We start from the raw sequence: 22,332 nt of genomic DNA, 5'->3' as shown, positions 1-22,332 counted from the left end.
CCGCGAGCACTAAGTGCGCGTGATGTCGACGTGACCGCAGCTATTGGGAACTCAGCGCCATCAAACAATGAGACCGAGCCTGGGTCTGTAAGCATTCCAACGCTAGGTTCAGAGCCTGTGGAGCCGTTACACTCGTGGCCCTCATTCCCCGCAGAACCGCCGGGGATCACTGAAAGTATACTACCAAACGATGATTTCTTCCTTGACGACAGTCTTTTCACCTTCGGGGAAAGCTTGGCGCCTAATTTTGGACCTGTCGAATGGTAACATCGACCCGCTTGTTGATATTAACATTGGCTAAGATCTGATAGGTATGATCTACTGGCGGAAGACGCGATCAACAGTATGCAAGGGCAAACGAATAGCAATCGCTGGAATTTTGATATTGCAAGTTTATCAAGAAGACAGTCCCCTCGGCAATCCGTCGCTCTAGCCGGCGATGATGACCCTTTTGGTAGCGTCAACGTTCACACAGTCGCAATAGCCGAGCAACCATGGAATACGGAAGCAAGGATTGAGTTGAAGCGGCAAGAGCTGACGTATTTTGAACATTATGTCAGTGATGTAGCACCGATCTTGGATCTTTTCGACCCTGCGAAACACTTTGCGAACGTTGTTCCCCACCTCGCCTTGCATAACGTAGGTCTGCTCAAGTCCTTGTTGGCAGTCGGTGCTTGTCATATGGCCCTATCCCAGGATCAGGATGTCGGCAATGAGGCTGCTTCTCAGGTTCAACCCGGTACGCCTGCTTCGTCTTCTAGCGCATCGTCCACTCCACGAAGGGCTGCCGAACAACTGTACTATGAGACACTGCAGTATCTATCGCAGAATATATGGCATCAGTCATATACCAATTCACGCGAAATATTGGTCACTGCTACAATGATCTCGACATATGGTAAGCAATGTCTCTATGCGAACAACGTGTGCGAAAGGTACTAATCACATGTACCCACTCGTAGAAATGTTTGGTACGGCCGGTAATCCCGATCACAGCAATTGGGATCGGCATCTGAGGGGAGCTTTTTGGATACAAAAGAACGCAGGCGCAAGCGGCGAGTCTCCCGATAGTCTGCAACGTGCAGTTTGGTGGGCTTGGCTGCGGCAAGACATCTGGGCAGCTTTCCGTACTGGACGACCAGCACTGACAATACATCAGCCCAAGGTACCGATGGTGGAACTCACGTCGGAAGGACTGGCGACACGCATCATATATATCGCCGCAAAATGTGTCCAGTTCGCTGCAGCGCCGAAGCAAGGAGACATAGCTGGCTACATTGAAGCAGGAGAAACACTACTACGGATGCTAGATGCATGGAAAAGTCTCCTTCCATCAAGCTTCGAGCCCATACCTGTGGAGACTGGACCCACCGCATCTTCTCCAAGCTCGACCCTTGATGCAAAGCCGATGCCGATATGGATACACCCTCCCGCACATGCTGCTGCTATTCAAACCTACCACTTTGCGCGAATAATCATGATTCTCAATCAGCCAACGACCGGAGGTCTCAACACGTATCAAACTCGCTTCAAGCTCCTTCGCGAAAGCACGTCGACAATATGTGGGATTGCTTTGGCGCAGCAATCGCAAAACTCCCCTTCGGCTTTTGTCAGCTTCCAGGCTATCTATGCAGGTATTTATACCAGCTCTTCGTATATGTACAGATTACTGACTTGGCATCAGCGGCACTATGTATGGAGACACCAGATCGACAAGCGGAGATACTGGAGATTCTCAGATCCGTCTTGAGCATAAGCAAGTTTCCGTCGGTCTCGATACTAGATGAATTGGTCAATGTCTGGGGTGGGAAGTCACATTGATGATACTAGTTGGATGTCTTCACAATGCTACACGATTATCCATGCAATCGTCCTAGGGCTTTTCGCTAGACGACATATCCCATGTTGTACCAGAGAGGCACAGCTACAACTAGAGCAGCACATATGCGGAACCCTTGTCGCGCTTCGGACGCCACTCTGATGTTCGGAACATGACGCACAAGTCTGGGGCGTTGCCGACGAAGCTATATGGAGAATCGGCAGACCTGGTGGTCTCGCATCGAGCGCCAATCGGGTTTGGCTCTGGCCTGCATCGACTACGCTAGCGCATCGTACTGCCTTTTCGGGCCGTTTTGGTGCACCTTACGCAGAAAGGCCCAAATCGAGTACTAGACCGCATCACATCAAACCGGTAGGATCACTTGCTGTGGTCGTATTGCGATTTTCCCAAGTCAAGGGCCGCAAGCCTCGTAATACCACTAGGGTTGACGCAGCAAACCGATGAGAACGCTACATCAGCATTCCCGTCTCCATGTCGCTTTGGCAAGAGCTTGCCGAGCATGATAGCAATAAATCGTTCGAAACGCTGGCCTTATTCCATCACCTCGATGTTTGAGAAACAGGTCAAGCAATGCCGATATGATGGAATTGGGTTCATGGGTCTTCACTATCGGACCTCAACACTGCATCGGGGTTGCCCCTGACTTTTCAGTGACTGAGAAGTACTCCAATTTCAAGCTTTGATCAGTAGCTTTCTGTAATTGGTATCCTTTCGCATAGTGACAGCAATACTTGTCATCGATAGCGCACTCTTAACCCATTTCCGTCGAAGCTCTCGCTTCACAATTTCTCACATTTCGCTAAGCGCTAATACATACGATGGATCAGATTTCTGGACGAATCCCGGATGACAACAACTCTCCGAAATGCTGTCACATCTTTCCGGAGCAACCAGCCATGGTGACACGCACTCAACATATTCGTATTTCCTCACGTACAACAAGCACTATAGGCTAAAGACTGACGTATCAGTTTACGGATAGGGAAACAGTTACCTTATTGACGTCCCTTCATTCGCTGTGTTTCATGTTGCTGACGGACACGGCCGGTGCTGTACAGCGTCAGCACCTTAACAAGCGGCTGCATACCCTCCCTTTCCAGGTTTCCCCACACGGCTCCGTTTAACCTTATATTGACGGAACAACCTCATATGAACGCGATTAACTCTGCATATGCGCGATCAAAGGACATCGGCCTTGTACACCCCGGATATCCGCTCAGCGCAGCATGCAGCCGCGAACAGGGAGCAGTCAATTACACTTTGGGCGACTGCCGCCTGACTTCATCTCCCCTCACTCATACTCTTCCAGCCTTCATAAACGTCGAGCAACATCACCAGACTTCGCCTCGATATTGCGATCGCTATACTGGCATCGCATACCGTTGATTCTGCTTCCATAGCAATCTAAAATCATTCCCATGACGATGTGGGGTTACGTGCCAATTGGACCTGCGGGTGATTACTGAAGTTGTTCTTTGTATGCCGTGATGATAGCTTTACCCAGAGTACACGTCCTTATGCAGACGCGAAAGATTACACTGACACATATAAAGTCTACATGAAGGACTCGAGAGAACGAGCATCTGCTCACGAAACAACAGATTCAATCTCAACTAATCATCTATCTGAGCTCTGCTTACCATCCACGATGAGGTATACAACCACTGCCGCCACTCTTCTTAGCCTCGCGACCACCTTCGCGCACCCCTCGCCTTCCGCCGACCCCCTTCGTATCCTCCCACCGAACTGGTCGTTCACCATCTCCTCCATCCGCGGCCCAGGCTGTCCAGACTCCGGCAAAAACGGCACAGTCTCGCGCACCACGCGCCCAACCTTTGGCTCCAACACTGTCGATGGCAGCGAGATCTACTACTGGTACATCGCCTACCCATGGATGCGTGTCGATCTCGAGGCCGGCCCCCGCCATACATGGTGTGAGACGACGCTGGCATACAAGGAGTACAAGGATTTCGATAAGGCTGCTGAGGCAGAAGACTATAAGCTGAGGCTGCACAAGAACGGTACAAAGGGCATCATGACGTACCAGCTTGACGAGGGAGTGCAAGTCTACTGGGACTTTGCTTACTATGTGGGTGAAGGGGTTGGAAGAACGGAGGCACGTTGTTCATGATACTGAACCCTCCAATAGTCAGACCATGTACTGACTCTTCCAATAGGTCGCCGATACCATTGACCTGATTGGTCCTGCTTCATCTGGCCCGTATGCTCAAGAACACTACTCCAACATCAGTTACCCACCTGAGCTTATTCCTCAGCCTAATTGCGGAAGTGGTACGTTCACTTTCCGCACGGAGATGTGGGTACAAGGCAAGGAAGGTCAGAAGGGTGTTGTAGACAGTGAGCATTCCTACAGTGAGGCGCTTGGTGACCAGTACTATGGCGCGCAGCAGGGGTTCAGTTATGATTGGGAGAAGTGCACATAAGGGTTACAGGACGAGAGCTATGCTTGGAGATGAGAGGGGCAAGATTTACAATGGCCGCAGGGGAAAAGTTATTCGCGTTATGTAAGATCGATGTGTCCAAAGAATTTCAGTCTTGTTTTCAGCATCCTTCCTGTTTTCAAACATGCTGGTGTGGTGTTCACTCTCACAGTGAGTTTTCATCGTTGACCAGCGATCTCGGCGTAGCATCCATCATGATTACTTTGCATGATGCTATCGGGAATATCATGAGTTACACGCGTTCAGTATCAACGCTAGAATACATTGGTCGTACATATCAATCATCGCTCTGCCAACATGTTCTTGATCTGCCGCCAGTAGCTGCCGTCTACCTCCTTCTGCAATTCGTCCTTGGCTAGCCACTTGAAGTCTTGAAGACCAAGCTTGTTTTCCTTGAGGTTGACCTGGCCGGCCATGATGCGCGCCTTCAGGAAGAAGGTCTTGGAGCCGTACTCCTTGAGGTCGCCCGTGGGCTTGGGTTCGCGGTAGTCCACCTGGTGATGGCCAACTGGCACGTGGCCGACCAGCCAGGTGTTCATGTTGATGCCACCGGTGTGTGTGATGATACGACTCGCTGCCTGGTAGTTGTTAGCATCTCAGTAGATATCTGTAGGATGTGGTATTGCGTACACCGTGCAGATTCTCCTCCTTCAAGCGATCCTGTGGGAACTGCCATTGCCCCTCCTTATTCTTAACAAGCAGATATAGCGTTCTCTGAAGCGCGCGATTCAAGCTCTTTGTGTCGTTCTTCTGATCCGCTTCTGTTATCCTCGGCATTGGCTTCTCTACGGGCTCGCGCTCCATCTTCTTTGCGCCAGTGGTGTCCGATGCGTCCTCCAGGCCAGATTGCTCAGCGTCTTCGATAAGCTTGCCAACCTGGTGTTCAAAGTCGCTCTCTTGTGCTCCTACGAGGAGCTCGTCATTCCATGCTTCGTCTCCGTAGCCTTGGTATCGTCCGATGTCGCGGGCGGGGGTCAGCCGTTGCTTCATTTTCCGTTTCCATTCTAGGTCTGCAGGTGTTCGCTTCTTTACGTAGAAGTATCTTGTGAAGGGTAGCGCAAGTCGTTCGTTCAATCGTCGTTGGTATAGGAAAAAGGCAGCTTCGAAAGGGTGGAGGTCGCGTGTTATTTGCGGGGGGCGGGACAGGACGACACCTGCGTTGACGGCGTAGGATGTTGACGGCGATACCTGGGCAACGGGAGGAATGTGTTGGGCGACTTGGTCCTCGGTTTGGACGGCGGCGGCGGCAGCGGATGCATATGTGCGGGCGACGGTGTCTCTACATGAGCGACATATTGATTGACCTTCGTTCGTCAGCGCTCCAGTTGCCTCTAGCCCCAATTGCATTCCATACCGGCTCGTGAGGCCAATCGCCTCGTTGTCTGCTGTCCGGCGTTCATTTCTCCCAGTGCCCTCCGCGGTATCTCGATGCAGCCGCTGCCCTCTCGAGATCTCAGAAAAGTTCGGGGAGCGGAGGTGCATTGGGTCTAGCGGCATTACCTAAGCAGATATTCCGAGTTAACTTTTCTTCGGCGCGAACACCATCTCTTCTTCTCTACGGCACCTATCCTTATCCCCAGCATACTCGCATTGTCATGAGATCCTGGTCATTTAACGGTGCCTAGAGGGAGTCGAGCAGTCTTTTTCGCTAGCGGTACCTTCACAAATCCTAAGGTGTACGGCTAGATAGATTTTGCTCACATTCTTACGCGCTCAAGGACCTTATACGCTTGCATGCTTATCTATGTGACGATGTTATGTTTAAAACGGCACAGCAGTCAGCTTATCCGCTGGCTCATGCGTTGCATGCGTCTATGTATGCTTTCAAGCAGAGCGGTCTTAGGTGTACCGTAACTATCGCCAGAATAACGTTGGCGGCTGATAACTTCACGCGCCTTTGCCCCCGTTCCAACCCCCGAGAGGGCGCACGATTAAAGACCCAAGTGACGTAGTGTAGCTGTACACATCATCTCAATATATCACATCTGATACCTTACTCCCGGGACAGTTGAAGGTGCATTATCGGTGTTTCCTTCCCCCGATCTCCAAGTCTTGGCATCGAAATTTGGGACTGGACGCGTTCTCGCCGCGCAGAGCTTAGACGCAGGCACACCACCACAACCCTGATACCCCTCACACGCCGCCAACATGTCTCTCACGATACCCAACGCTCCTAATGCCGGCTTGTTCAAGCAAGGTTACCAGAAGTATGGCCCTGTGCAACCCCGCAATCACAGTAAACAACCAGCTAACCACCCCGCAACAGCTACGACGCCGAAGATGGCGCTGTTATTCGCAACATCGACGCCTGCCGGACGATTGCCCAGACCGTTCAGACCTCTCTCGGGCCCTATGGACGCAACAAGATTGTCATAAACCACCTTCAGAAAATGATCCTCACCTCGGACGCGGCGACGATACTGCGAGAACTCGAGGTTGTACACCCTGCGGCGAAGCTTCTCGTCATGGCCAGCCAGCAACAAGAGGCAGAGATGGGTGATGCGACAAATCTGGTCATCGTCCTGGCCGGCGAGCTGCTGAAGAAGGCGGAGGAGTTAATACGGATGGGCCTGAAGACAAGTGACATTGTCTTGGGTTACGAGAAGGCACAGCTTGCGGCTCTGCAGACACTGGAGGGTATGTTACGCACGTGAAGTGGCAGCTGAACGGGGGCTAATCTATCGCAGAGCTGGTATGCGACAAAGTCGAAGACATCCGCTCGCAGCAAGAACTCAGCAAAGCTATCCGCACCGTAGTCGCAGCCAAGCAGTCGGGTAGCGAAGACTTCCTCGCTGACCTTGTCGCCGAAGCCGTCCTCGCCGTCCTCCCCAAGAACCCCGTCAACTTCAATGTCGACAACGTCCGCGTAGTAAAGATCATGGGTGGTGCCCTGGAGCAGAGCAAGGTCGTCAAGGGCATGGTCTTCGCAAGACAGCCAGACGGTACCGTCACAAAGGCGACAAAGGCCAAGGTCGGAGTCTTCTCATGTCCTATCGACATTTCCCAGACTGAGACCAAGGGCACGGTACTATTGCACAACGCAAAGGAGATGATGGACTTCACAAAGGGCGAGGAGCAGCAGGTGGAGCAGGTCATCAAGGAGCTCCACGACTCCGGTATGAGGGTCGTCGTTGCTGGCTCGACCATCGGAGAGCTGGCCCTCCACTACCTCAACCGCTACAACATCCTCGTCATCAAGGTTCTCTCCAAATTCGAGCTTCGACGATTATGCAGGGTAGTCGGTGCTACGCCGCTCGCTCGTCTCGGTGCACCTATGCCAGATGAGATGGGTACTATCGACGTCGTTGAGACACTGGAAATTGGCGGTGACCGCGTCACAGTATTCAGACAGGAGAATGAGCAGACAAGGACCGCGACTCTGGTTCTACGCGGCGCTACTCAGAACCACCTCGACGACGTTGAGCGGGCGATTGACGACGGTGTCAACGTGGTCAAGGCCATCACCCGTGATCCTCGACTGGTCCCAGGTGCTGGAGCAACAGAGATGCAGCTTGTTGAGAAGATCAAGGCCATTGCGGACAAGACATCCGGTCTGGCGCAATACTCTATCCGCAAGTACGCTGAAGCTTTCGAGGTCATTCCACGAACTCTCGCAGAGTCAGCCGGTCTGGACGCAACTGAGGTTCTCGCCAAGCTGTACGTCGCACACGCTGCACAGAAAGGCAGGAAAGACGACGAGTGGACTGTCGGTGTCGATATTGAGAACGACGACAACACCGGTACACTCGATGCCAAGGAAGAGGGCATTCTCGATCTCTGGGTCAGCAAGATGTGGGCCATTAAGCTCGCTACCGAGGCTGCGAGGACGGTTCTCAGTGTCGACCAGATCATTGTCGCAAGGCAAGCTGGTGGACCCAAGATGCCTGGAAAGGCGCAGCCGGGCAACTGGGACCAAGATGATTAAACTCCGTTGCCGGTATGAGGGGTAGTGTATAATGACATCGACTAGACGCTATTGAAGCACCAGAAGAATGATATCTTCGTTCTACCTCACCGGGTTTCGGCTGTTCACGTGTCACGTATATCATGGTATGGAAGTACCGAATGCTTCTGAGCGAACCCGACCAACTATGGAGCTGATGTGATCATTTGTCCGGCTTCTCGGGCACTCGTGGGGTTGTCCTTAACATGATGTCTCTTCGACCCAAGCTACCAAAACCCAGAGCTCGTACCAGGATGTTGGTCCGTTGGCTTTCATTGGATTACGAACATGAGGTTTGTTTTTCTTCTTCAGCTCAGTTCTGAGCTCACATACGGTCCTTGTGTGGTCTTACTTTGATCCTGGTCTAGCTGGAAACTTGCAGTAGCAGTCCAATCAATCCTCGCCGCGGAAGCGGCCTTATCTACCCCTCGTTGATTCTGAACGCAATCCTTCAGCCAAGAGCATGCAGAGTTTATCGATTATTGCTCTAGCATTACAGCTATGTCAACCCTTACTGCAGACTTGCCCAGGGCCTGGTTGGCATGAACAGCAGACGTTGCTACCCGAGATGCATGATGCATCGGCACCCAGCTCCCACTCCCGCTGCTTCCATAGATCACGCGGTCCGTGTTTCGCGCTTGGCCCGACAGAGGCATGATCCGCGACAATGATGCAGCAGGATGCTGGGTGAACGCGACAGATCGCTTTCCTTTTTGTTCTTCCAGTATTCTTCTATAAGCATAATTTCCACGGAAGTGCCGAATCGCTTGGCGTCTGGCGAAGTATAAAAAGCCGCCCCTTTCGCCCCGGTCTATCTGTACGCCACATTCCTCGTGTTTTCCAACATATCGCTCTTCGCTCGATCAACGTACACGCGTCAATACCGAACACATCTACTGAGCACTTTGCTCAATGCGCAGGTCGTAAACTGTGGTATGGTCTTCAAATCTAGTTAGCCCTTTTTGACTAACTGTTCGATAGTCGAGAACATCATCAACGCTGTCCTGCCGAGCATCAATATCCCATTCATCGCCCTAAAGTATCTGGCTGTGAGTTCCCTACCTACACCCATCCCTATCACCACATATACACACATCCACATATCCCCATCTTCACGTCTCCACATCTCCCCAAAGCCGGTCTGAAACAAACCCTACGCCTCACGGTGCAGGTCCTTTGGTGTTAAAGTTATTTGTGTCACTTATTGTTACTCCATTGGAACGACTATAATTTCAAAATTATCTAGACTTGGACATCATTCCGCTTGAACCTCTATTGAGGATCGCGATGAGAACGGCATATTTGCCGATCTGTCAGTCTGGGACGTTCAGCAGCCACTACGATGGGTCCAGTCGTCTCTGTGTTCATCGATCTGCATGCATAATGCATTGATTGGGACTTGAGATGAGAGGTACTCATCGTGTCTTCTGCTGAACTCGTCGTTCACTCAATGTTATTTGATCTTTCAAAGATCTCTTAATGACCTCGTCGATACATCGTTATCACGTTGTCGCCACATCAATGTTACATATCATTTGATAGTATTCTTTTGAATATTATCATCTGCTCGTCACGAGGTGGTAGTATCTCGCTCGTTGACCGGCAGCGAGACACTATCATCTCTGGCAAACAAAGTCAGCACTCTTGAACGCCTTCAAGCGTATAGAGAAACCGACTGACCGATATAGATTGCCTGGTATGCAATCTCCAATCTCTTCTATGCGCTTAAAGCTAACTTTCTACAGAAGCTCCCTCTTACGCACCTACAGAAATCACCATGCGATATTCCCCTCCGCAGCAAAATGCGGACCTTGGTCCTAAGGGTTCAATCAGACTTCCGGCGACTAGAAGGAAGGCAATGAATTCGGTCACCCCCATTCGCAACGCCAGTGGGGTTCAGAAGGGTTGGAAAAGGTCCGCTTCAGCCAGGACCCACCCCAGGTTCCCGGTGGATGGTGCTCTCGATAAATTCAACTTCTCCATGCAAGAGGACGATGGCGCTAGCGACCATGGCGAGGTAGGTATAGAGGGAGAGATCCGTGTGAGCTGCCCATTTCACAAGCATGATCCGAAGGCGCACCAGTTATCATCGTGCAAAGGGAAGGGGTATCTTGAGCTTGCCAAGTTGAAGTATGTCTGCGTTCAAAATCAGAACTCTTCACCGGCTTGGGTTCTAACACACAGCAGAGATCATTTGAAACAAGTACACGGGTTATCGCTGGAACGCCTCGATGCCGATTTCAACTTTAAGAAAAGAGAATACCGTAATCTCAGGACACTAGAGGAGAAGTGGAGATTGGTTTACCGCCGCTTATTTCCCGAAGAGGCCGAAGATTCCATACCTTTGCCTTACGCCAACGAAGATCGTGACCAGTATGATGGACTACTCTCCGAGCTTGTGAGCGTTGCGGGTCGCCGAACAATGGGAGAGAAAGCCTTTCGAGACGGGGTCCTCGATTTTGCGCGCAGGTTCGTACAGGAACGTCACTCTGCAAGATCGAAATCAGTCGATTCGGCAGTGGATTTCATGACGAACCCTCCAACGAGCGCGACCATACACACACCCCTATCACCGCCCGTGTCCCACGAGTATTCCTTCCGAACGACCACGGATGACGAGGGCTACTGCGGTCAAAGCCCTAGGCTTGCCAACAAAACCAGCACAAATCTCGATGCGTACGCACCAGCGGCTGCAGACCCCTGGTCATTCGAACAAGTCTTCAACGCGGACCCATATTCAACCAACAACAACCAGGAATGGAACATCAGATCACAGCCTTTGTCGGCTATTTCTACAGATGGAGTCACGCCGCTGGAGGACGTTGCGCGCTCTAGTTTACCGCCCGCCCCGAGACCTCAGCCACACGCTGGTAGCGCTTATCACGGGTACGCTTCATCGAATGTGAATGTCAGTTCGTCTCCGACGTATGACTATTCTCTCAGCGGCCATGACTCCACTTTTTACCCTCGTCTTGAAACAAGGAACCCTGCTCAACGGACTTCATACCTTTCAGATCCCATATTCAACTCGGGATCAAGTTTGGATGAAACTTCGGAATCGCTATCCGCAGTCCACCCCAGCTTGAAAGGGCACAGTCACGCACAACCATCCCTGTCGCTTCCAAGTTCATGTCTTAATAACGCGAACGATCGTCTCGATATGGAGGATTTGGAACACAAATATGATCCCAGCATCGACGAAGGTATCTTTTTCGATTTGGAGGCACTGCATTCCGCATGATTCTGATGCTTGTGGAATCATTTGCACAGTCAACATGTTTATCGGCGTTGGTGCGTGGACAGGCGCATGGAGGGTTTATATCGTATCTATCTTATTACAGGAGTCGAAAGGGGCGTCCTGAATGGCGAACATGACAAGCAATTTGCTTCCGGTACCTGCAAACAGCGATATGCGTGATGTTTGTTGATCTCTGCTTGTGTTTGATGGGCCCTAATGACTGGTTGTTCGAAAGCACCTTACCACACAAAAGAAACGGAACAACGATTGCCTAAGACGTGGGACACCGGTGGTACCTTCTTCACGTCGCTTGCAGTGGGCCATTGTTTTCATGCCGTTGCAATGGCCATGTAGGGAGGAAAGTGGCGCGCCACCACCGCGACTGCTCATGTCGCTAGCGTGGACCGATTGCACCCAGCCTTCGGTACCAACTCATTCCATACTCTTCTACGGATCAACGACGGATACTGATATCATGGCGTCCAAGCAGTGACTTTGGGTCGTCAGCCATGAAGGCCGATCTTGAATCGGTTGCTGGTTCGCTCAAGACCTACTATAGAGTGGACATCAACAACACACTCCACTCTAGCGTGCGTGGACGCTTGCCCACGAGCCATATCGCCGGCTTTTACCTACCGGAACATGCGCTTGCAGCCTTGAAGCATCTCAGCGGCAACGCAGAATTGGACGCGCATTTGATGTATACTGTGTACTTCACTACACTCAAAGAGCTCTCCGACGCTGTCATCGTTAATGTGGAAGACACCAACTGCATGTTGCAAGTCGCAGAAGCGAGCGCAGTCTGGGGGAAGCCTCGAGAGGACATGGTCACATTGCGCTTATCGGGAACAAATCAAAACGAGGTTGTCGACATGAAGAGGATACTGGAGGCCAAGCTTTCAGGAAGAATAGCGATCACGGGACTAGATGGCCATGCTGCGCGATACGAGATCTGGCACGACTTCTTCGCAACTGCATCTGGAGCTGGGTGGCTACAAGACCTGGCACGAGAAAACGGTGTGACAATCATAAGTGATAAGTTCCAACAGCGTCTGCGTGTTTATGATCCTGAACAGGATGATGCACGAATGGGGCTTGTTGAGCACACCCTTGCAGAGAAAGCCATCATGCAGAGCACATTGGAAGAAACGACCACTATCAAATTAACTTTGAAAAACTTCCAAGAGCTTCTTACGTCGGACAAGGTTGCCCGTGCTCGGGTCAAGTTGGGTGAGACAAAAGTCAGCCTTGATGTGCTAAAGAAAGCACTGGTCCTTCATTGCACTCAGCAGACCGCCTGGCTGGTTATATCTGAGCTAAATTTACCACTACCACACCACACATGTCCCCTCTGCGACGATGCGACAAACGACGTTAAGCTCTCCAACTGCGGCCACTATGCCTGCAAGGAATGCTTCGATCTTCAACTGGAGGTAGCTTCATCCGATCTAAGCAAGGATCACTTTCCGCTAGTATGTTGGCACGACGACTGCAAACAACCAATAGCCATCGCAGACCTACATAAACACCCTACCGGCACGATGATCGATGCGTTGCTCAAGGCATCGTTAAATTATTATATCCGATCCTCTCCAGCTATCTATCGCAACTGTCGAGCGCCTGACTGCAAAGCAGTGTATCGGCGCGGCGGATCTCATGGGATCTTCACATGCCGTACATGTCTGACCCAGACGTGTACTCTATGCCATGCAGAGCCCCATGTCGGCTGGACTTGCGCACAGTATGAATCGCGTGTCCTCAAGAATGAGCGTAACGAGCAGCTTCTGGACGAGTACAAAGCGGCCGCTGGTACAAAAGAATGCCTAAAATGCGCCACACTTATCGAAAAAGTCGACGGATGCAACCACGTCGAGTGCAACGGTTGTCACGGACACATATGCTGGGTGTGTCTCAAGGTCTTCTCAGAAGTGGAGGTAGTGTACCAGCACATGAACGACGCGCATGGAGGAAATGGGCTGATGGAAGGATCGGATGACGAAATCAGCGAGTCGGGGAGTGATGAATGGGAGGATGAAGACGATTTCGTGGACTTGATTTGAGCGCATGCTCTGATCGAGGAACCTCTTGTGTGCCTTGTGGCTGGGATCTGGAGGTGTTCACGGTCCATTGGGGAGTAGGTGTAATATCGCATTCTTCATTCAATGTGACTAAGTTTCATAGGCGCGAAACAAATAAAGCTTGTGGGTGGAAAAGACAGTAGTGATTGATAAATCCTTGGATCAGCAAGCGGAAATGCAGCGTCCTTAAGCATCAGAGCCAATGAGAGCTGCCGATGCCTTGGCGATGTGCTTACGAACTGTCGGTCTCACGGATCTGTGGGCATCCGACCGGCGACTGCCCTTCCCTCATTACAAACCTCGCCTGTGTGCTATCGCGACGCGTTAACGGCCGACACAGCGAGGAAGTGTCTGTAGGGCCTTACGTTGATGTGACTGGGGTTCATTGCTTGATTACAAGTTTCCCGAAAAATTGGTCCGTCGTTCAGGTGATGACAGGCGCTCGGTGCATACGCGGTTGAAGAGGTGAGTATATGTAGAGCAAGACATCTTCGGCTTTCAGATCATTCAACACATTGCATCTCAACATCCCATTTCCAAACATATTGAACATATCACACATCATCTTTTATCCTTACTTCTAGGTTACTTTCTGGCTTCCTGCACGACCAATCACACGATGTCAGAACAACGCAACATTGTCATTGTTGGCGCATCGGGCGCGGGCATACAGGCAACCCATTACATCCTGAAGCACATTCTACCAGCTCTCAAGGCAAAGAATGACGCCAAGTATCATGTCTACAACATCTCGCCATCTTCACAGTGGTACTTCAGGGTTGCCTCTCCACGAGTGGCAGCTTCTACCGAGCGCATGTCGACCGACAAGGTCCTCTTCGATCTGCATGAGGGCTTCAAGCAATACTCCAAAGACGACTTTACTTTCATCGAAGCCTCTGCTACGGGTCTAGAGCCATCATCGCGACGCCTCCTATTTCGCAGCAACAAGGGACAAGAAGACGAATCATTGACGTATCACGCACTCGTCGTGGCAACTGGAAGCAAGACTTATTTCCAAGCTTTCTCGATGAGCGCCGATGCTCAAAGTACCCTGAACGCAATCAGCTCGGCAAACGAGCAAATCGCATCGGCAAAGAAGATTGTTATCGTTGGCGGAGGTGCGACAGGCGTGGAATTTGCGGGCGAAGTTGCTGAGCATCGCAACGGCAAGCCAGGATGGTTCAGCAAGGTGCAGCCAAAAGTTGACGTTACCCTGATCACATCGGACAAGCAGCTTCTCCCCGGTCTCCGGCCTGCAATCGCCAAAGTTGCAGAGCAGAAACTCAAAGCGCTCGGGGTGGAGATCGTCTACAACACGCGAGTGGTCGATTCAACGCAGACAAAAGATGGTCGCACGGCACTGACCCTCAAGGACGGTGGCAAGCTTGAGGCAGACCTCTACGTTCCCGCTTACGGCGTTCAACCAAACTCGTCGTGGCTGCCAGATCAATTGCTCAATGAGAAGGGCTACCTCGTAACGAACGATTCCACCCTTCGCGTCGACATCGCAGGCCCCCGCGTCTACGGCTTCGGTGACATCGCATCATATTCGCGCAACAACTACTGGGACATTAACCTGGCTCTACCTACCCTAGTCACCAACATCAAGCGCGATCTGCTCTCTTACAATCCCATGCTTCCAGAGGCGAAACCCAAGGGCAAGGACAGAGTGTACACGGCTAACACGACCGAGTCTATGGTTGTCCCCATCGGTAGCGGAGGCGGTGTTGGTGCCGTTTTTGGATGGAAGGTACCTTCATTCTTCGTATGGGTTCTGAAGGGGAGGGATTACATGTTGGGGATGAGTGGGCTGCCGACGCTGAATGGGGACAAGGTCAAGAAGGAGGTCAAGTGGACGAAGGAGGAGGCTGCGATCTGAGTTTGACTGTTTGCATAGCGAATCTTCCTATTTTCATAGCTTGCGATGTTTCCGTGTGTTCTTTGCAGTTGTAGAATCTTGGTAATGTTAATAATACTTGATGTCAAATGTGCTTTCCCAAGACTCTTTCCAAGGTTGTGTGTTGTGAATAGTGACTGCCTGCGCTGCGGAGAAGGATGCAACGCGATTGGTTTCGAGCTCGCTCCACGACGGCGCGCTCCGCGTCGACATCACTCCTTTCCACCCTTGGACCCCACGTACACGGCGCAAATGCGGGGTGAGTAGGACATCAAATGGATTTCGTACGTCTTCGCCCTGCTGCAGCTATGGATCGCGCACTGACGACAGCAAGTGGGTGAGGCTACTCGGCGGGTCGTCCCAGAAGAAGAAGCAGGCCGCCCCGAACAACCCCCAACAGCGGCTGGCACGCTTCCGCCAGCGCTACAATCAGATACTGGTAGGCCTGGCTGAGTCACCCGGAATGCTGCGAGTCTGACACATGGCAGCAAACATGGCAGAAGTCGACCAACCTCGCCCACGACCGCGAAGCCCTGGGCAACATCCGGCGCGGCTTCCAGGCCCTCACAGCCATCCTCAGCGACGAGTCGCGATCCCCCGCGCCGCACATGTGCCTGCAGTTCGCCGCCGCCCAGCAGATATATACGGCCGTCTCCAAGATCGCGGCGACGGCACACGATGAGGGTACCGTTAGGGACGCCGTGGCCTTCTACAATGCCCTCATCGACAGCGAGGAAGAGGACTTCCTCGAGAACGACGTCTTCGCCGCCTCGCTCATGAACTTCATCGACCGCACAGTCGGGTCTGGCAGCATGGGCATAGGAGAGGACATCGAGGCTGACATCGTGGAGCTGCTCTTCGGCATCGCAGCCAAGATCAGGCTACAGCCAGAGATTCTGCATGTCTGGTTCACGACCACATCCGCAAACAGCGAGGGACGAGTGCTGAACCCCAAAACCGATTTCGCCGGCGTCACACAGAAAGAGGACTTCCCTTTGTGCTATCAGCTCATCGACCATGTCCACCACGAAGGCCGTATCGGGGATTTTGCGCGCACCGGATTGCTGTACATATTCGAGTCTGCGTCCAGGTCCATGGATCTGGAGCAGTGGATTGTCAACAGTGATCTGCCTACGCTCATGGCGACCGGCTTGGGAGCACTATACAGCCAGATGAGCAGGTATGAAGCGCACCGAACCCGAGACAACGAAGCTAACATTGTCCAGAAAGCTGTCGATACTCCACCCCGCGCATGACCTGCCTCCTGTCTTACTACTCTCCGACTACACCGAGATGCAGCCCAATCCACAAGCAGAGAACTTCTTCACACCCGACTTCCAGAGCCATCTTCTCACCTTCTTGTCTTATCTTGCCTTCTGGCAAGATGTGCTCGAGCATTGCAGATCTCTGGATGTTAGAGTTACATTGATTGACCACTTTCAAGCTTTGTTCCTCCAGCAGCTATTGTGTGTTACTCTCATATATCTTCAATATGTACATAGCTGACTCCGTGCAGATACCCTTCACTACTTGAGTCGTCCGACGCCGATGGCGGTTCATCCGTCGCAGTACTTACGTACCTTCGCCATATACTAGATGCGCTTGACCACCCCGAGCTCGTGCACATGATGCTTCAGTATCTACTCGCACTCCTGGACTACGCGTCTACCACGACACCACGGTCCCCCGCAGCTGTCAAGCGTCGTCAGTCACTTATGCTGCTTACTGCATCGGATAAGGATGAAGACAAATTGAACCCATCCTTGTTTAATCTGGTCGACTTGGTCTTGGGAAGCACCGCATCGCGCAATCCACAGACGGTCATTGCATCATTGAAGTTGACGACTGTGATACTGAGCAAAAGCCATGGATACGCCCTCGGATCTCTCGTCAAGGTGATGAACTTGCATCATAAAGAACACAATAGAACTGTTGGATCCCTGAACAAGGAGCTTGAGCTGTACCTAAACCTCGCCATCGATCTCGCCGGCTTGGAAGGTGTTGATGAAGCGTACGAGAACTATCTAAAAGATACTCTGAGTTTGTTGGAGTCACATCCCTGCTCTCTGAAGACCATCGCTTTACCCGCGACGTCTTCGAAGAGTCCAGGGTACTTCGACTCGACGGAAGCTTCAGCTAGGGAGGTAGATCCACATCAGTTGCTTCCAGAAGATCCGCTCTTCCAGTCTCTCATGGATTTACTTCTGAGGTTCCTTACAAACGATGTCGAGACAAACCTGGCGCTTACCGAGGCATTGATTACGCTCGGCACCTGCTCACAACTGCGTCTGGAAGGATGGTTATCCGTGGATCCTGCCGACTATCACTTCGAAAGCGATAGTCCTGAAGTCGAGTCGTTCACAAATGACAACTTGCGCGCCATGTTCCTAGCAGAAAGGTTTCCGAAATGGGAGTCCTCTGCTACTCCCCAACTGTTTGCATGCCTACAACGTCTCCAGGCGCAAGTCGATGCCCTGCGCAGCGATATCAAGGACTGGGATGAGCACGTTGCGAACCGTAAGCATGCCTTCCGCTTCCATCAGGATCTCGTAGAGGAGTCAAAACTGTCGACGCCTCAGTCAAAGCCTGCGCGACCTCCCTCAGAAACCCCAGCTGGATCTTGGACGCCGCAAATACCACAACACGTACGTAACCAACCGACGACGCCCTCCAGAGCGCAATCTCCGAGAGGCAGGAAGGAAACTCTTTCTGAGGCAAGGAACACACCCACTACATCACCCGCACCATCAAGATATGGAGGCCAGACACTCGTTGGTTCACCTGCCCGAGCATCGTCCCCTATGTCAGGAACATACGCCGTACAGCAGCCTTCTTTGATGTCCGACGTCGACGCTAGCATATCACAGATCAGGATGAGTCAGTTCGGCAAGAGGCGTATTCGCTTCCGCCGGCCGGCTGGATCAAAGGAGGTGGAGGTCATGCTATCGAAGTTCCAACCACCGCCAAAGGAACCTTCTGATGACGCGGCGACAGGTGCTGAGGATTCAGAAGAAGATGATATTCGAGAGGCGAGCTTACTACACATCATTACAAACGTGGTCATACTGCAGAACTTTGTGTTGGAGCTGGTTGCGTTGATGCAGGTCAGGTCAAGTCTGTTCAATGAGGTCAGATTCATCTGATTGTAGGTTTGCCGAGGGAAGCGTTTGATGTAGTAAGAATATACCCATTTTTATCTCTCCTTCAATACGTCCCGAGGAACATCTTGTAGGACAGTCAGGATTGCCTGGGCATCTTCCGAGGCATCTTCGCGCACGTGCACGTCGGCCGCTTTCGGGATGGGCTCTGCAGCGGAGAGTTTCCGACAGCCCCTCTAACGTCATCTCCCACACTTTCACATGTCGATCATTCCACCCCTCGTCCATCATCAGACGCTCGCCTACACGAGCTTGTGAAAGCGCGAACCCGGAAACACGCGAAACTCGAATTCAGGCATAACACCAGGATTGCATGTGCTATCATCCCAAGCAGGCCATGATGAACGGCCAATGGCTTGGGCAGCTGGGCAACTGTGGCTCGGCAACGTAATTCCTCGAGCCGATCGCCGGCCGAACGACATCAGCGCATCGTAACTTCCGCTCGCCCACCCATGGCGAAATCCGGGGTTTGCCAAGGTACCCCATTGTTTGCCAGCTGCCAGACAAACGCGTGCCAGTCGACACTAAGACACGCGGTCTGGGCTCACGCAAGGGCCGAGGCTGGCGGAGCAAATGGGTGTTTGTCCTCACACCCGCGGGTAGTCAAGGCAGGCTTCTGATCAGCGATGTATGGAATATGACTGAATGCATTTCCTTGCGCTCGTGCTTTCCTCGCTTTCCTAACCCTCATTTCGAGTCTCCTTCTTGATACCCGTCGCATAGCTGTTGCTATTGATTAGCTTGCTTGCTCTCCCTCTGTCGTCATCTCTAGAAGCCGAGGTTTCTAAAGCGCATTACAGCTCACATTCCGAAAATTGGGCTCCAGCTCAGGGTCGCTCCTTCAGTGTCATAATCTCGTGTAACCCCACGTGCTCGTGCCTTGGACGGCCTTTGGTCCCAATTCCTCGCAGCAAACACCTTCCTGAACACTTGCGCTCCAACTCTACACAACATGTCTGCGAAATCAGTACAAGGGCCTGGCGGCAAGAAGCCCGCGTCGGCGGCCACAAACTTGATCGGTAAGCCTCGAGTTGTGAATTTGGAGGGTATGCGACCGCGATGGCAGGATACTGACGCGACATGAAGCCGGTGGTGGTGCTGGAATGATGGAGGCACTCGCGTGTCATCCTCTCGGTGAGTTACAAGTCCCCAAGCCTACATTATCTGCGCATCAAGTCTAACTGGATATCAGATACGATCAAAGTCCGCATGCAACTGTCAAGACGAGCTCGCGCTCCAGGAGTACGTCCCAAATTATACTTTCGAAGCGGTCGGCATATACTATCCAGAACGTCACTGATTGGTGTACATTACAGGCAAAGAAGCGCGGGTTTATTACGACCGGAACCGAGATTGTGAAGAGAGAGACAGCATTAGGCCTATATAAGGGATTAGGCGCCGTTCTCACAGGCATCGTCCCGAAGATGGCCATACGCTTCACGAGTTATGAGTGGTATAAGCAGATGTTAGCGGACAAAGAGGGCAATGTCGCGTCAAAATCTACATTTATGGGTAAGTCTGAAGCTCGCGGAATCGCAAGGCGCATCTCTTCGATACAGAGTTTGCTCAACAATGATCGAATACTAACACTCTACAGCTGGCCTTGCCGCTGGTGTCACGGAGGCCGTTCTCGTCGTCACACCTATGGAGGTCGTCAAGATCCGTCTTCAAGCGCAGCACCACTCGATGGCCGATCCGCTCGATATACCCAAGTACCGAAACGCCGCGCATGCCATGTATACTGTCATCAAGGAAGAAGGTGCAGGCGCATTATGGCGTGGTGTCTCGCTCACAGCGTTGCGCCAGGGAACAAACCAAGCAGCAAACTTCACCGCGTACTCGGAACTCAGGGCCCAGTTACAGAAGTACCATGGCACAACAGATCTGCCGGGCTATGAGACGAGTCTGATCGGGCTGATCAGTGGTGCTGTTGGTCCGTTTACGAACGCGCCGATCGACACCATCAAGACGAGGTTGCAGAAGACGCCTGCGGAGGCAGGTCAAACTGCTATTCAGAGGATAGTAAACATCGGAAAGTAAGTTCTCGAGCGCAACCAACTTCCGAGTGTTAGCTGACAATTCACAGCGACATGTGGAAGCAGGAAGGTATCCGCAGTTTCTACAAAGGTATCACGCCGCGTGTGATGCGAGTAGCCCCCGGCCAAGCTGTCACATTTACCGTGTACGAATATCTGAAGGGTGTGTTGGAGAAAGGCAGAGAGATGCTCCCTGGTGGGGCATACGAGGAGTGAGCTATCATGGCGTTCTCCAGTCTGTTGGAGAGCGCCTGTCGATGAGCATAGGCTATTTTCCAAGCATATTACAGCACGTAATTCCTGTGACATACCACACTATATGCATTCTAGACGCCACCTCAGGAACCAGACTGCATGATAGAAGCAGGGCTGCCAAGGTGCATCGGCCGTCCAGCCCACCTGCCCCACTATAGTACAGCATCACCGCTGGTTCGACGTCAGTGTACACGTTGAAATCAGTGCATTCAACAACATCGCAGCATCCTCTTTGAGTGTTCCGAAAACCACAGAAGATACTGCAGTAGAACCTTGCCAAGATGCAGTCTGGTATCTCCGGTAACGATCTTCCAGCGCGTTCCAACCTCGCACCCCACTAACAACCCCCATAGCTTCCCAGGAGCTCAAATCCGCCGTCGGCAGCCTCATAACCTCGCCCTCGCAACGCGGAATCCTAGCCACAATCCAAAATGAAACCATCATCCCCAGCGACACCATATCCTCGTCAGCAACGACTTTCCTCGCCGACCTCTCCAATCTCCAGTCCCGCATCCAGCCCAATGCCGCACTGTACATTCTCCTCCGCCGCGCCGACTCGCTGTCCTCGCCCGACAAATCTCTCGTAGCAGTAACATATGTACCCAATGCCGCGCCGGTACGCCAGAAAATGCTCTTCGCATCCACGCGCCTCACTCTCGTGCGTGAACTAGGCGGAGAGCATTTCAGCGAGAGTGTCTTCACGACCGAAGCATCAGAGCTCACGCCGGAAGGCTGGGAAAAACACATTGCGCATACAGCGTCTGACAACCCGCTGACAGCGGAGGAACAATCGCTGCAGGATATCAAGGATGCCGAGGCCCTGGAGAGCAGAGGCACACGCGGCCAGGGCCTGGCTCAAGGAGGCAGAATCGCCATTCGGGCGGATGATGAGATTGGCGGGGCGTTGAAGAAGTTGGGACAGGGTGCAACGGATAACCTCGTGCAATTGCGCATGGACGGCGCGTCGGAGACGCTTCAGCTTGTGTCTTCTTCGTCAGCGACGCCTTCAACTCTCTCCCAGGCTATCGATGCCAAGGAGCCGCGGTACTCGTTCTACCGTCATGATGACGCTGCTGCGAGTATCGTCTTCATCTCGACGTGTCCGAGTGGAGCGAAGATCAGGGAGAGGATGCTGTATGCAGCGAGTAGGGGCAATGTGGTCAGTCTGGCGCAGAACGATGGTGGGCTCAAGGTGGAGAAGAAAATTGAGGCGACGGATCCAGATGAGATTACTGAGCAGGTTATCCTGGACGAGTTTAAGGTGGAGAAGAAGGAGGAGAGCAAGGGTTTTGCGAAGCCGAAGAGGCCTGGACGGCGGTAGATGGTATAGCAGGTATGAAAGTGGACAACACGATGGGCGGCAAAACTTATCATCAAAAGCATAAACATGAAGATGGCAATGGATATCTTTTGCGCCATGCTGCA

The 22,332-nt window shown here is 52.2% G+C and overlaps 9 protein-coding genes across 9 annotated transcripts; 8 read left to right on the top strand and 1 right to left on the bottom strand.

The window, feature by feature from the left end:
* Positions 1-3,488: 3,488 nt before the first annotated feature.
* Positions 3,489-4,284, top strand: J4E88_002042 (uncharacterized protein; the record flags this gene model as incomplete). Its single annotated transcript, XM_049395708.1, has 3 exons — positions 3,489-3,493; positions 3,524-3,929; positions 4,018-4,284. The coding sequence occupies 3 exons, from the start codon at positions 3,489-3,491 to the stop codon at positions 4,282-4,284; spliced, it is 678 nt and encodes a 225-aa protein (XP_049258112.1).
* A 299-nt stretch (positions 4,285-4,583) lies between these two features.
* J4E88_002041 (uncharacterized protein) lies at positions 4,584-5,893 on the bottom strand (the record flags this gene model as incomplete). Its single annotated transcript, XM_049395707.1, has 4 exons — positions 4,584-4,880; positions 4,933-5,581; positions 5,657-5,802; positions 5,888-5,893. The coding sequence occupies 4 exons, from the start codon at positions 5,891-5,893 to the stop codon at positions 4,584-4,586; spliced, it is 1,098 nt and encodes a 365-aa protein (XP_049258111.1).
* A 557-nt stretch (positions 5,894-6,450) lies between these two features.
* Positions 6,451-8,227, top strand: CCT8 (T-complex protein 1 subunit theta; the record flags this gene model as incomplete). The annotated part of the gene is made up of 3 exons (XM_049395706.1): positions 6,451-6,509; positions 6,569-6,939; positions 6,990-8,227. 3 exons carry the CDS (start codon positions 6,451-6,453, stop codon positions 8,225-8,227), a joined length of 1,668 nt encoding a protein of 555 aa, XP_049258110.1.
* A 2,027-nt stretch (positions 8,228-10,254) lies between these two features.
* On the top strand, positions 10,255-11,383 carry J4E88_002039 (uncharacterized protein; the record flags this gene model as incomplete). The annotated part of the gene is made up of 3 exons (XM_049395705.1): positions 10,255-10,262; positions 10,433-11,131; positions 11,317-11,383. 3 exons carry the CDS (start codon positions 10,255-10,257, stop codon positions 11,381-11,383), a joined length of 774 nt encoding a protein of 257 aa, XP_049258109.1.
* Positions 11,384-11,825: 442 nt separating this feature from the next.
* On the top strand, positions 11,826-13,543 carry J4E88_002038 (uncharacterized protein; the record flags this gene model as incomplete). Its single annotated transcript, XM_049395704.1, has 4 exons — positions 11,826-11,833; positions 11,971-12,955; positions 13,080-13,157; positions 13,226-13,543. The coding sequence occupies 4 exons, from the start codon at positions 11,826-11,828 to the stop codon at positions 13,541-13,543; spliced, it is 1,389 nt and encodes a 462-aa protein (XP_049258108.1).
* A 637-nt stretch (positions 13,544-14,180) lies between these two features.
* On the top strand, positions 14,181-15,440 carry J4E88_002037 (uncharacterized protein; the record flags this gene model as incomplete). Its single annotated transcript, XM_049395703.1, has 1 exon — positions 14,181-15,440. The coding sequence occupies one exon, from the start codon at positions 14,181-14,183 to the stop codon at positions 15,438-15,440; it is 1,260 nt and encodes a 419-aa protein (XP_049258107.1).
* A 293-nt stretch (positions 15,441-15,733) lies between these two features.
* On the top strand, positions 15,734-18,601 carry J4E88_002036 (uncharacterized protein; the record flags this gene model as incomplete). Its single annotated transcript, XM_049395702.1, has 5 exons — positions 15,734-15,742; positions 15,793-15,897; positions 15,947-16,638; positions 16,685-16,924; positions 16,975-18,601. 5 exons carry the CDS (start codon positions 15,734-15,736, stop codon positions 18,599-18,601), a joined length of 2,673 nt encoding a protein of 890 aa, XP_049258106.1.
* Positions 18,602-19,568: 967 nt separating this feature from the next.
* On the top strand, positions 19,569-20,868 carry SFC1 (Mitochondrial succinate-fumarate transporter; the record flags this gene model as incomplete). The annotated part of the gene is made up of 6 exons (XM_049395701.1): positions 19,569-19,635; positions 19,703-19,750; positions 19,809-19,858; positions 19,933-20,128; positions 20,214-20,652; positions 20,703-20,868. 6 exons carry the CDS (start codon positions 19,569-19,571, stop codon positions 20,866-20,868), a joined length of 966 nt encoding a protein of 321 aa, XP_049258105.1.
* A 320-nt stretch (positions 20,869-21,188) lies between these two features.
* Positions 21,189-22,228, top strand: J4E88_002034 (uncharacterized protein; the record flags this gene model as incomplete). Its single annotated transcript, XM_049395700.1, has 2 exons — positions 21,189-21,207; positions 21,261-22,228. The coding sequence occupies 2 exons, from the start codon at positions 21,189-21,191 to the stop codon at positions 22,226-22,228; spliced, it is 987 nt and encodes a 328-aa protein (XP_049258104.1).
* Between the last annotated feature and the right edge of the window lie 104 nt (positions 22,229-22,332).

This window comes from Alternaria novae-zelandiae (assembly GCF_023758075.1).
Source record: "Alternaria novae-zelandiae strain BMP 2774 chromosome Unknown scaffold_3, whole genome shotgun sequence".
Taxonomy (NCBI): Eukaryota; Fungi; Ascomycota; class Dothideomycetes; order Pleosporales; family Pleosporaceae; genus Alternaria; species Alternaria novae-zelandiae.
The sequence above is the reverse complement of the archived record's forward strand: the minus strand, read 5'-3'. Positions and strand labels throughout refer to the sequence as shown.